Source organism: Pelobates fuscus, chromosome 6, assembly GCF_036172605.1.
Source record: "Pelobates fuscus isolate aPelFus1 chromosome 6, aPelFus1.pri, whole genome shotgun sequence".
Lineage (NCBI taxonomy): Eukaryota > Metazoa > Chordata > Amphibia > Anura > Pelobatidae > Pelobates > Pelobates fuscus.
The window spans coordinates 235,292,118-235,303,768 of NC_086322.1; the positions used below are offsets into that span (position 1 = coordinate 235,292,118).

General features: G+C 40.4%; 1 protein-coding gene across 1 annotated transcript in view; it reads left to right on the plus strand.

Moving 5' to 3' along the window:
- The window catches only part of LOC134565736 (potassium channel subfamily K member 9-like), an 85,436-nt gene extending 83,646 nt beyond the window's left edge, over positions 1-1,790 (plus strand). Inside the window, exon 3 of the mRNA XM_063425382.1 lies at positions 530-1,790. Within this exon, the coding sequence (XP_063281452.1) occupies positions 530-1,446 (917 nt within the window). The 3' untranslated portion in view covers positions 1,447-1,790. The remainder of the gene's footprint in view (positions 1-529) is intronic.
- The last annotated feature ends 9,861 nt before the right edge of the window (positions 1,791-11,651 follow it).

An 11,651-nucleotide genomic window follows, 5' to 3' on the forward strand; every position in this document is an offset into this window, starting at 1 on the left:
CCATATCAAACACTAAGAAAAAGCTAATAAAGGTGCTCTGCTGAATTAATTTTCATATATATATATATATATATTAGTTACTAAACTAATTTTGCAAAAAAAAAAAAAAAATGGGTCAGCAAACTCTTGCCATGTAGATAATTTGGGTTCCTATTAGCGACTGTTAGAGGAACACTCCAAGAACCACAACCACTGCAGCACATTGTATTGGTTATGTTGCAATGAATGCCCCGGTCCACCCCCAAAGTAAGTAGTCAAGCTGTTGTTAACAGTTTATGTTAATGCCTAGGGTCTATCAGGCACAGGTCACTGTCTCTATGGGAGTAATCAAATGTTTTGATTACATTCAAAGAAGGTGGCAGTATTGGCAACATAACTACTTGAGCAAGTGTTCTTTTAAGAACCACTGGCCTATAACCTTAAACAGTTATTTCTTACTTATATTCCCACATCATGTTTTACAGGACATTTTTTTATACGTGATAATTATAAGTCGATACTTGATAATGTTGTCTTTTATATATTGCAGGATATGGGCATGCTGCTCCAGGGACTGATGCTGGAAAAGTCTTCTGCATGTTCTATGCTGTCCTTGGAATTCCACTTACCTTAGTCATGTTTCAGAGTCTGGGAGAGCGCATGAACACATTTGTAAGGTTCCTGTTAAAGAAGATGAAGAAGTGTTTTCATATGAGGAAAACAGATGTATCCATGGAGAACATGGTGTTAGTTGGCTTCCTGTCTTGCATTGGTACATTGGGCATAGGAGCAGCAGCTTTCTCATATTTTGAAGGTTGGACATTTTTCCACTCTTACTACTACTGTTTTATTACCCTTACCACCATAGGGTTTGGAGACTTTGTTGCTCTACAGAAGAATGAAGCTTTGCAGAAAAAGCCACCCTATGTTGCTTTTAGCTTCATGTATATCCTAGTGGGGTTAACTGTAATTGGAGCTTTTCTTAACTTAGTAGTGCTCCGCTTTTTGACCATGAATTCTGAAGATGAAAGACGTGACGCTGAAGAGAGAGCTTCTTTAAGAAGAGCCCACAATAGCATCAGTCTGCAATCCAAAATGGTCAACAGAAGTCGAAGTTCCATATTTCTTCCTATAGGCGATAGGACAAGTCAGATTAATCTTATACCTCTTATGCAGGATGATTGTGAGAGGGGAAGACGTAGATCTTCCAATACAACTTCCAGAGAAGGATCATTTTGCACATGTATGTGCTACAGATCTCATTTCTGCGATAGTCCAGCAACATCGCACCATGAGTCCTTTAGCTGTCACACAAACCCAGTTTATTATAATTCCATCTCCTACAAAATTGATGAAATTTCTCTAAGCACAAGGGACAACACTGGGTTTTCTTCTCCTGAAAGCACTTTCTCACCCACCTGCCAACGCTACAGAAATCATTTCAGACTCAGGCGAAGGTCTATTTAGAGTCTGAAGCTGTGTCTCACTAATTAATTTAATACAGCAGAGCTTGGCAACAGCAGACCTTGAGTGCTTTGACAAAATCACGTTATAAAACCACATATACATCCAATTTAGGAAATCTGTGTTCGTCAGGTAGTGCTGTTGAACAAAGTGGCTGAACGCCATTGTAGCTAAATGTATTTTCCAGATAATTAAGGAAGAAATTAAGGACACATCAAGATAGAACGTCATCTGTTGTATGTTGGAATACATGTAGATGGATTGTATTTTACAGGGAAAGACCTTAATGTCCTTTGTGGGTGGAACCAAAGCACTAATAATTTTTAATATGTTAACGCTCTGCCTAGGTGCACACAAATATAAAGGCCAACAAGGTAGAGTTGGTGCAATGCTAAGAGATATTTAGAAAGACATGATAAAATTTTATATTTTTACAGCTCATTCCTGTGGCCTTGTGAAATATGTTGTAAATTTCATTTTTTTACACCAATATTTGGGTATTTAATTTCTCACCTTACACGAGTTAGAGCACAAAGTATGATATGGAGCAAACATGAGCCAGATAGCATAAATGAAACAAGTAAATATTTAGCCTCTTTGTATCTACTGGACACTAAAGTAAATATTATATTTTCATTTACTGTACGTACTCTTTATGCTGGAGTCAGTTATGCCAACCTTACTTATGACACTCATGGGTTGGCGTTGCTTATTGCTAAGGGGGACACAATCGGCAACATAACCACTGCAGCATGCTGGTCAGCCGTCGTCTTTCTAGTCTGAGTTACTATATTAAATGCAAAATTCAAAATTACGCTTTATCACCCTTACTCATGACAGATTTTGGACAGTATTCATTGGCTGAGAGTGCTAGCCTATGGCATTCAGCCAATGAATACGCTCCATGTGACCATAGCAACTCAGGCCAGAAGGACCACAGGTACCAGACACAGCAAGGTAAAACCCTTCATAAAGCTTTGAAAAATTGCCATTAGAATTCTGGCACCATGCCCACTAATATGTGCTGTAGGGGTTAAGGTGCATTGATTGTTTAAAAGACAATATAAAGCAGGTCTGGTTTCTTGAATATCTATCTCATGTGACAAGTAAAATCATAGTATAATAGAGTTTTGGAATCTATCAGTGGTTAAAAGGAACCTAAATGTGAGCTTAGTTTACAGGTTGAAACATAATCACATAAGCTAATGGCACCATGATCAAAATAATTGTAACTAGAAAATATTGCTAACATATACATTTTATGAAATGGATCTTTAACAACTAATGATATGTCATGCTGTTCTTTCCTTGCAGTTTTTTCCTTGAATTGTCATGATTAATAATCTGGAATGGAAGTGGTGTCAATTAAAAGGACACTATAGACCAAAACAATTGGTCTCACTGCTCAATTATCTGCAATTTAGGAGTTAAATCCCTTTGTTTACACAGCCCTAGTCACACCTCCCTGCATGCAACTTGCACAGCCTTCCTAAACACTTCCTGTAAAGAGAGGTCTAATGTTTACACTTCCTTCAATGCAAATTCTGTTTAATTAAGAATGTTTTATCTCCTGCACTGTAACCATGCAGGAGCCTCCTGTGTGTGATAAAAGTTACATTTACAGAGCAGAAGATAAAAATGTTCAAGTTAACATCTGATTGAAAATGAAACCATTTATTCGTGCAAGCTGAGTCACAGCCAGGAGAGGTGTAGCTAGGGTTGCTTAAACAGAAACAAAAGTGGTTTAACTCCTAAATGGCAGAGACTTAAAAATTAAGACTTCAGGCATGAACTATACACCAAAACTGCTTCATTACGCTAAAGTTGTTTTGGTGTCTATAGTGTCCCTTTAACCCAATAGTGTTCATCCATTAACGAGATCAAAGGAGACATGATTTTTGTCAATGGTTGGTTACTGTAAAAAGCCTAATGCCAAAGCAAAAATATACACATTAAGTGTAATTGTTGCCAACACTTAAACGAGATACTATTTAGGATAGGCGTTATTTAGCTATCCCAGACTAAATAAATAAACTATTTAAGCTGATAGACTGCTAGATAAAAATGTATCTTAGACAATAATGCAGGGTTAAAACTTGGCTAGATAAAGTAAGACAGCACGAAAATTATTTAGCCAATCAAGATCCCAGTCTGAATGGATTGCAATTAACACTGCTGTGACATCATGAGTTCCTATCTACTGAACAGTAAGTTGGTAAAGTAGTGTCTGAAATAACAGATACCAGTAGCAGTCTGTCACAAATCCACAAAAGAGAGAAAATAAATAAAATTAAACAAAACTGGGTGATTTCATAATGTAAAAGCTACCCGATAATAGCAACAATTTTTATCAAGCCCTGCCAAACCTTTCAGGGCATCTATCACAACAATCCAAAAAGGAGGGGAAAGGGGAGGACTTGTACAAGTCTCAGAGATGGGTGGAGAGAATTAACTCTGCATCAAAAATTATTATAATTGTGGTCTACATTAAGTGACACAGCCATCAAGTGATATTTGCCCAAATTGGAGGAGATCATTTCCTCTGCCTGATAGTATTTGGACTGTCCGCACGATGACAGAAGCGATTAGCAGAGTGTTAATAGAATGGAATGGTGCACGAATATTAAGAGAAAATCTTTTTCCATCTGCAAATTTTGATTTACTTTCTCCAAATTTCCCTTTTGTATTTAACATGGAGATGCATGAATTTAAAGGAACAGTAAAGGAGTATGTTGTTCCACTTGTTAACCCGCTGTTCTGTCTAAACCTTGCCTGGCAATAAAATATCCAGGGGAAATGCCAGTGGAACCTTTTCTGTTCAATGATTTAAACTTGTTAGTTCCCCAAACCTTTGATCTGATTTTCATATAGCTTATGTACTAAAAAAAATGCTAATTTAATATCCTTCATGTTAGTATTTGATTTATTTAAAGCAGGTGTGCCCAAAAGGTAGATCCCAAGACGTTTTGAAACTACAGCTTCTGTGGTGCTTTGTCATTCTAAAGGCATGCAAAACAAGCATCATGGGAGTTGTAGTTCTACAACATCTGGCGTTCTGAAGGATTGGTAGAAAAATAAGTTGGTTACATAATCTAATCCCTGATCAGGATTCACTTTCCTGATAAGAATTTGGACATATTGTGGCACAAATTGTAGATTATAAACTTTAGCTTATATGTAGCTCAAAAGAAATAAGGGTATTGAAACCCATTCTGAAATCACCAAAGAAAGAGCAAGCTAATCACACTAATTCTAGGAACTGAAATGGGTGGTAACCCTGGGGAATAGGGTACAGTATGCGAAACACTAAAAAAAAAAATCCTAGAAAAAAATACAAAAATCTATTACTTTATTAATGGTTTAAATGCATTGTCAAACAAAAACAGAGGAATAAATGAAAATCTGAAAATTGTGTTTTTTTTTATTTCTTGTAGTAGTGAAATTAAAATTTCAAGTTAAAAGAATAAAATTAAAAAGTAAACCACAAAATAGATATAATTCACCAATAGAAACAAACAATGTATAACATGTAAGCAGTATAATAATCACCAGTTAATGTGGATTCTTGGTAGAATGTTAGATGAGATGTGTCTAAAACTCTAAATGTATCAAACTAGTCCCAATATAGATTTCTGCCAAGGTAGGCACTAACTGAATAGAAATTCCTAGATTTTACTATTAACATGATGTAAACTCATGATTTTGTTAATGACACGGAGGCGAGTATTATGCAATCACGTTCTTTATTTTCCCTCAGCAGCAAAATGAGAGAAAAATTATTTTGAACTCAAATAAATATACATAACAAAAAACTGCTTAGAAGAAGGGCAGCCTATCAGGAAGTAGAACAGTCTATAAAAGGCATGTTCCCAAGGATCTCTTCCTCTTCTTTGCTCCGAAACCGAAGAACAGCTCAGTCTAGAAAACGATAACGTTCAACCTTGTAACCGGAAACAGGATCATCCAGAGAAGATTAGGTTATCGAGAGAGCAAATAGATGGTAATAATCATCCTATCGACTCTAAGTCACATAATGTAAAACAGAAATAGTTTAAGAACCTGACCGCCCAGACCATGATACATAATAAAAAAGAAGTAGGGTCGCACTCAGCCACAATATTTCAACCCAGGGTGCTACTGAGTATGGGTCACCAAAAACACAAGGAATATGTATGAATAGAAAAATCTCAGGCACTCACTGTGATTGTTTCCAGGCAGATTTATTGCAACTTTTCGACCTGTCAAGGTCTTTATCAAGCTTGATAAAGACCTTGACAGGTCGAAACCTTGACAGGTCGAAACGTTGCAATAAATCTGCCTGGAAACAATCGCAGTGAGTGCCTAAGATTCTTGTGTCATTAATAAAATCATGACTTTACGTCATGTTAATAGTAAAATCTGGGAATTTTATTAATGACACGGAGGCTCCTATTATGCAAGTTCAAAGCTGAGCAATGACCCGCGAAGAAAAATTATCAATCGGCAGGAAATAGAAAGTACGAAACGTAGAATCATGTGACCAATTCGCAGCCTTGAGAATATTTTCTAAACGGCAACCTAAAACCAAAGCTCCTCTGACTGAGTGAGCCGAAAAACATGGAGGTATGAACTCCTGCTAGTGATAATAAATCTCGCACCCAGCATGCCAGAGTAGTCATAGATTCAGGGAGATGAGGTTTCCTAAATGATATGAAGAGCTGGTGTTGATTTGTGGTATAAAGAGAGCATGTACGGTCCAAGTACGATTTAAGACATGCAGCTGGGCACAATGCTGGCTTGTCTGCAAAACTCAGGTAGAAAACCGTCTTGATAGCTGATCGTCTTCTGCGTCATATCAAAAGAGATACCCTCGGGAAGGAAAGTCAGTGCATCCCAATCGAGTGCTCTCATGTCGAAACTCGATTACAAGATAGCAAGCAAATAACATAAGCAAATTTTATGAGTGTCGCGGCTCAGCCTTACAGAGGAAACAAAACACATGAGGGAGGGTGCACCCCAGGGTAGGAGAAAAAACACACAGTAGTAAATATACACTTCTAAATATAAACCCAATATGAGACTATAAGTAACACAGAAGTAAATATATAGTACTTAGCTGTTCTGAGGGAGCAGCAAAGAAAGAGGAAGAGATCCTTGGGAACATGCCTTTTATAGACTGTTCTACTAAATGATTGGCTGCCCTGTTTCTTGGCAGTTTTTTGTTATATGTATACATTTATTTGAGTTCAGAAAATTTTGCTGCTGAGAGAAAATAAAGAAAGAGATTGCATAATAGGAGCCTCTGTGTCATTAATAAAATTGGATTATTATATGGATGTAGAATTCCCTCTGGCAAACAGCTGACAAAATGCGTAACTTGATTGTGTATCACATTTAGACTAGAAAGATATGTATATTTACACTCTATGTTAAAAAAAAATAGCTCAGTAAAAAATATATAAATTAAAATAATAGTTTTTATATATTAATATACACACATATATATATATATATATATATATATATATATATATATATATATATATATACAAACATTTTAATTACATTTTAGCAAGTGAGATAGATTTGCTAGGTTGCCATTTGGTTATGGGACATTTATCATTCCTGCATTCTGTCATTATAGTTTTAAAGTGCTGCCCAGCAGTATGTGCAATTCTAATGTAAAATCAATAAAGCAATAGTGATGGGTCCTTTGAGAGCTCTGTTCTGGTTAATTAGTTGATTTCTCATCAGTAGCACAATATTTCCACATACTGCTTGGCAGAACTTTGAAGCCTTCTTGAAAACATAGCTTCCATTGGTAATAAAGAAAAGTTTGAGGGCCTTTAAATTAGAAACACAATAGTTTGAAGGCCTAAATTTAATATCTAGTGCAATGTATTCTGGAGATGAAAATGTTTCTACAAATTGTGTGATTGAAATATATCCCAGAATCTGCTGTGCAGACATCCTTTTATGTTCTCAGTGGTTATATATGCCATAATCTCTGGTCAATACCTGGTCTGGATATTGCTACTGTCAATATATATATAAAATAAAATACTGTTCTTTTCTATATAATGTACCTCTCATGGTTAGATATTCCACATTCTGCTCTGATCAAAACATGGATAACTGTAAAGTCAATGTATTTGAGAATAAAATACTTTTGATTCCTATGGTATGTACTTCTTGTGTGCCTCTTTCCTACTTCCCAAATGTGTATTGTTAACATTAATTGGAGAAAGGGGCAGAATTGTCTACCACCAGTAAGAAATTTAGCACCAGGGCTCAACATTTCCAATTAACCACTCTTCTGATGATGTCAAGAGAATACTGCTGTTCTGCAGATTGCTGGGGACTGGAGGAGAAGAGCAGTGGAAGTAACGCCCCCTCCTAACATCATTAGGAGAGGCTGGCCGACTTTCCTGGCTGCTGTGGGCTGACTGCAGTTACCAGCTCCTGTACCACCTGACCACCAGGGATAAGATTTCTCCCTCCCTGGTCAAAGGTAAGACTCAGGGAGTAAATACACTTTAGTATTTTTTTTTCTTTTTAAGGAGCCTCTGACCCTCACCACATCCCTGATTCCTCATCTACAGCCATTTTTTACCTTTCTACAGCCCCTGCCTCCCTTCTACAGCCCCTGCCCTCTTCTATATTCCCCTTTGCCCCCTCTCAGCCCCTGTGCCTCCACCACAGCCCCTGCCACTTTTTAAAGCCCCTGTGCCTGTCTCCACAGCTCTTGTGCCTCCCTCTACAGCCCCTGTATCCCCCTCTACAGCCCCTGTGCACATGTGCCACCCTCTGCAGCGCCTGTGCCTCCACCACACCCCTGTGCCCCCTCCTACAGCCCCTGTCCCTCCCTCTACAGCCCCTGTCCCCCTCTTCTACAGCCCCTGCCCCCCACCACAACAACTGCCCTTATTTTTGGCCCCTGTGCTTCCCTCTACAGCGGGTGCCGCCACGTCTACAGCCCCTGCCTCCCCTTCAATAGCCCCTGTGGCCCCCCTTTACATAGTTACATAACTGAAAAGAAACTTGCGTCCATCAAGTTCAGCCTTCCTCACATTTGTTTTTTTGCTGTTGATCCAAAAGAAGGCAAAAAAAAAACAGTTTGAAGCACAATTTTGCAACAAGCTAGGAAAAAAATTTGTTGTTGCAAAATTGTGCTTCAAACTGGCCCGGCCACAACCCCTGTTATCCTCGGCAGACACCAAATCCCCCTCTACAGTCTCCATGCCCCCCTCTACAGCCCACGTCTCCCCTTTTACAGCCCCTGCCCCCCACCACAACAACTGCCCTTATTTTCAGCCCCATTTAGCGTATACAGTGGTACCTCGGTTTACAAACGCCTCGGTAACATAATTTTCGGTTTACAAATGAAAATCCATTGAAAATAATGCCTCGTTATAGAAATATTTTTTGCAATACAAAGCAAGTTTCCCCAGGATACACTGTGTCTGGGAGGTTTATAGCACCGGCCCGTGCATGCTGGAGTCTGTCAGTAGCACGTGGCGTTGAGTGTGGAGGTGCTGGAGCGGCTTTTGCATAGAGTTTTGGAGCAATTCTGGAAATTTTTCGCAGTGGTTTTGGGACTTTTGGATTTTCTTGGTGCATTTCTCAAGCGATGGAAAGGTATGGAGATGAGCTTTGTCGTTTGCATGCCTTTTACTGTGGATTGGTTTCCATGCCAGCTCATTTTGATTTTTTTCTGACATCCAGAACGGATTAATTGGTTTTCAATGCATTCCAGTGGGAAACCGCTTTTTGGTTTACACATTCGGTTTACGCAATCAGAAACGTCCCGGAGAACGCATTAAATTCGTAAACCAAGGTACCACTGTATCTTGCTTGTGCATTCTTTACCTCGAAGTGCATAACTTTGCATTCATCTACATTAAATTTAATCTGCCATTTGAGTGCCTGTCCCCAACCTATCTAAATCCCTCTGCAGAGAAGTAATATCCTGCTCACATTGTAGTACTTTACAGAGTTGTGTGTCATCTGCAAACACTGAAACATGACTTTCAATGCTTATTTCAAGATAATTTATATGTTAAAACGAAGTGGTCCCGGGTGGCGGGGCCTGACAGCCAAGATGGCTGGACGTGTTTGTCCACAGCTCCTGACAATCTGAGATAAATCATAGCTTTTAACACGCAAAAAGACAGAATCTCAGCGAGGAACTGACGGTGGATTGACCACACAACGAGAGAGCTCTCGAGGGAAACCTTTATACCCCTCGGTACTAACGGAATACACGGTCCGAACATGCGTCCTAGCGGGCTTAGCGACCAGGCGCCTGGGGGAGACGGCTGTTCTCCCGGCAAGGGGCTCGCTTTGACGAAAGGTATGTCTTTGGACCGGCGGGGGCCATCCCGGTCCCCCCAAGCTCACCCCATAGACTCACCCCGCAGCCGGGTAACCCATGTGGTGGCTATGCCCAAGATGGCGGACGACCTCTTGATACAGGAACGCGAGTTGCGCGGAGCGGGGCTAGGATCACTGGACAACACTCTACACCGCCTGAATCGAGCATTCCACAGATTCTGGAGACGGCTGGAGGCCCGGATGTCAGCGCCGCGGGCCCGGCAGCTGGGAGGGGAGTGGAGTGATGGGAGCTGCAGAGGGCCTTGGCCTCCTCAAAGCATGGAAACCCCACCAGCGAAGAACACGCAGACCGAGAGGGTAAGACCTCGTAAACTAAAAATCAACGCCAAGCTGAAGTTGCTGCACGGCACACGACCCTGGAGACCCTACCTACCTGCACAAACACTCGGGCACTCCAGCAGTGGACATGTAACTCAACACCCAGAGGGAGCACACATCAAGCGGCAAGGCCCGCAACGCCACCACCGGACGAAGTCTGAATATGGACATTCCACACAGAAAGGCAACCAAAACTCACGCCACGGCCAGACGGCAACCCACAAAGGAGGGCTAAACACCCCCCATCACCAGACATACCAACAAGGCACCAGGAGGCGCAGGCTGGCCAGGCTGACCAGCGCATGAACCTACTATTGGGTCGTGTACACTAACACACTGAGACTCTCTTTAGAGGTTAATGTTCCTCTGGTATAGCTTACCATGTACCACTAACATGCTTCTGGGATACACCTTAAAAATGCAGTACGTACCTGAGATGTGATAGCTAACTCAGCATACTCACCTTCATACTACCACGCCTATCGCTTCAGGGTCTTTGGGGCACATGTTATTTTCAAGATGCACACCACTGTTTAGATAGATATATCAGCCTAGTATGCTTCACTATTGCTAACCCTCATGTCAAGACTGCACCTTTACTTAGCGGAAGATTATGGGGAACACTAGCATGATCACGATGGCGGATTGTGAAGTTGCTTAATATGAGGACACTTAATATGCCCCTGACTACAACCTACCACTGATTATTGAGCATGTCCATAGCTCCCATCTAAGTCTTTCGCCCGACATACACGGGCCACTAAACCCCATTACTCCTCTCCTACGCTTGTCGCAGAACTGATTGTATGTTCCGTTTGTTATAACGATGTACCATACCGCATGCTACTAAACCTATATCAGTCACGTTACTTAATTTCTTCTAACCACAACTTATGCTATTGTGACTCGCAATTGTTAATCTGTTGACCTACTCAGCATTACTCTAATGTTAAAAAAAAAGTGCGATAATCTCAATGCTCCAACTGTTATGCTTGTTAATATGCTCGAGGAATGCTATTGGGGCACCACGAGCCTGTATGTTTTTTCACTCAAAGCACAATAAAAATAAATAATAATAAAAAAAAAAGAAGCGGTCCCAGAACAGGACCCTAAGCGACACCACTTTTGTCCAGCTTGAAAATTTACCATTAATGACAACTCTCTGTACTCTGTCTTTAAGCCAATGTTCTACCCAAAAAAATATTTTCATCTAGAGCAGTGGTTCCCAACCCAGTCCTCAAGTACCCCCTACCAGTCCAGGATTTAGGGATTACCCAGTTGTGTCTAAGGTGTTTTTAGAAGGAACTGTTACGACACTCACCGCCAGGTAGATGAAGCCGCCGTTTAGTAAATAATCCCCTTCTCCAGAAATGCAGATTTAATCCAGCCGATCGTCAAACTCCCGAACGGAGCATACGAACGCGGTAACTCCCGATCAGCAATTCAGTCGAACTCCTTCCACAGCTAGAAATAACGAAAGTACTGTCCCAATAATAAATCCCTCCACAAACGAGACC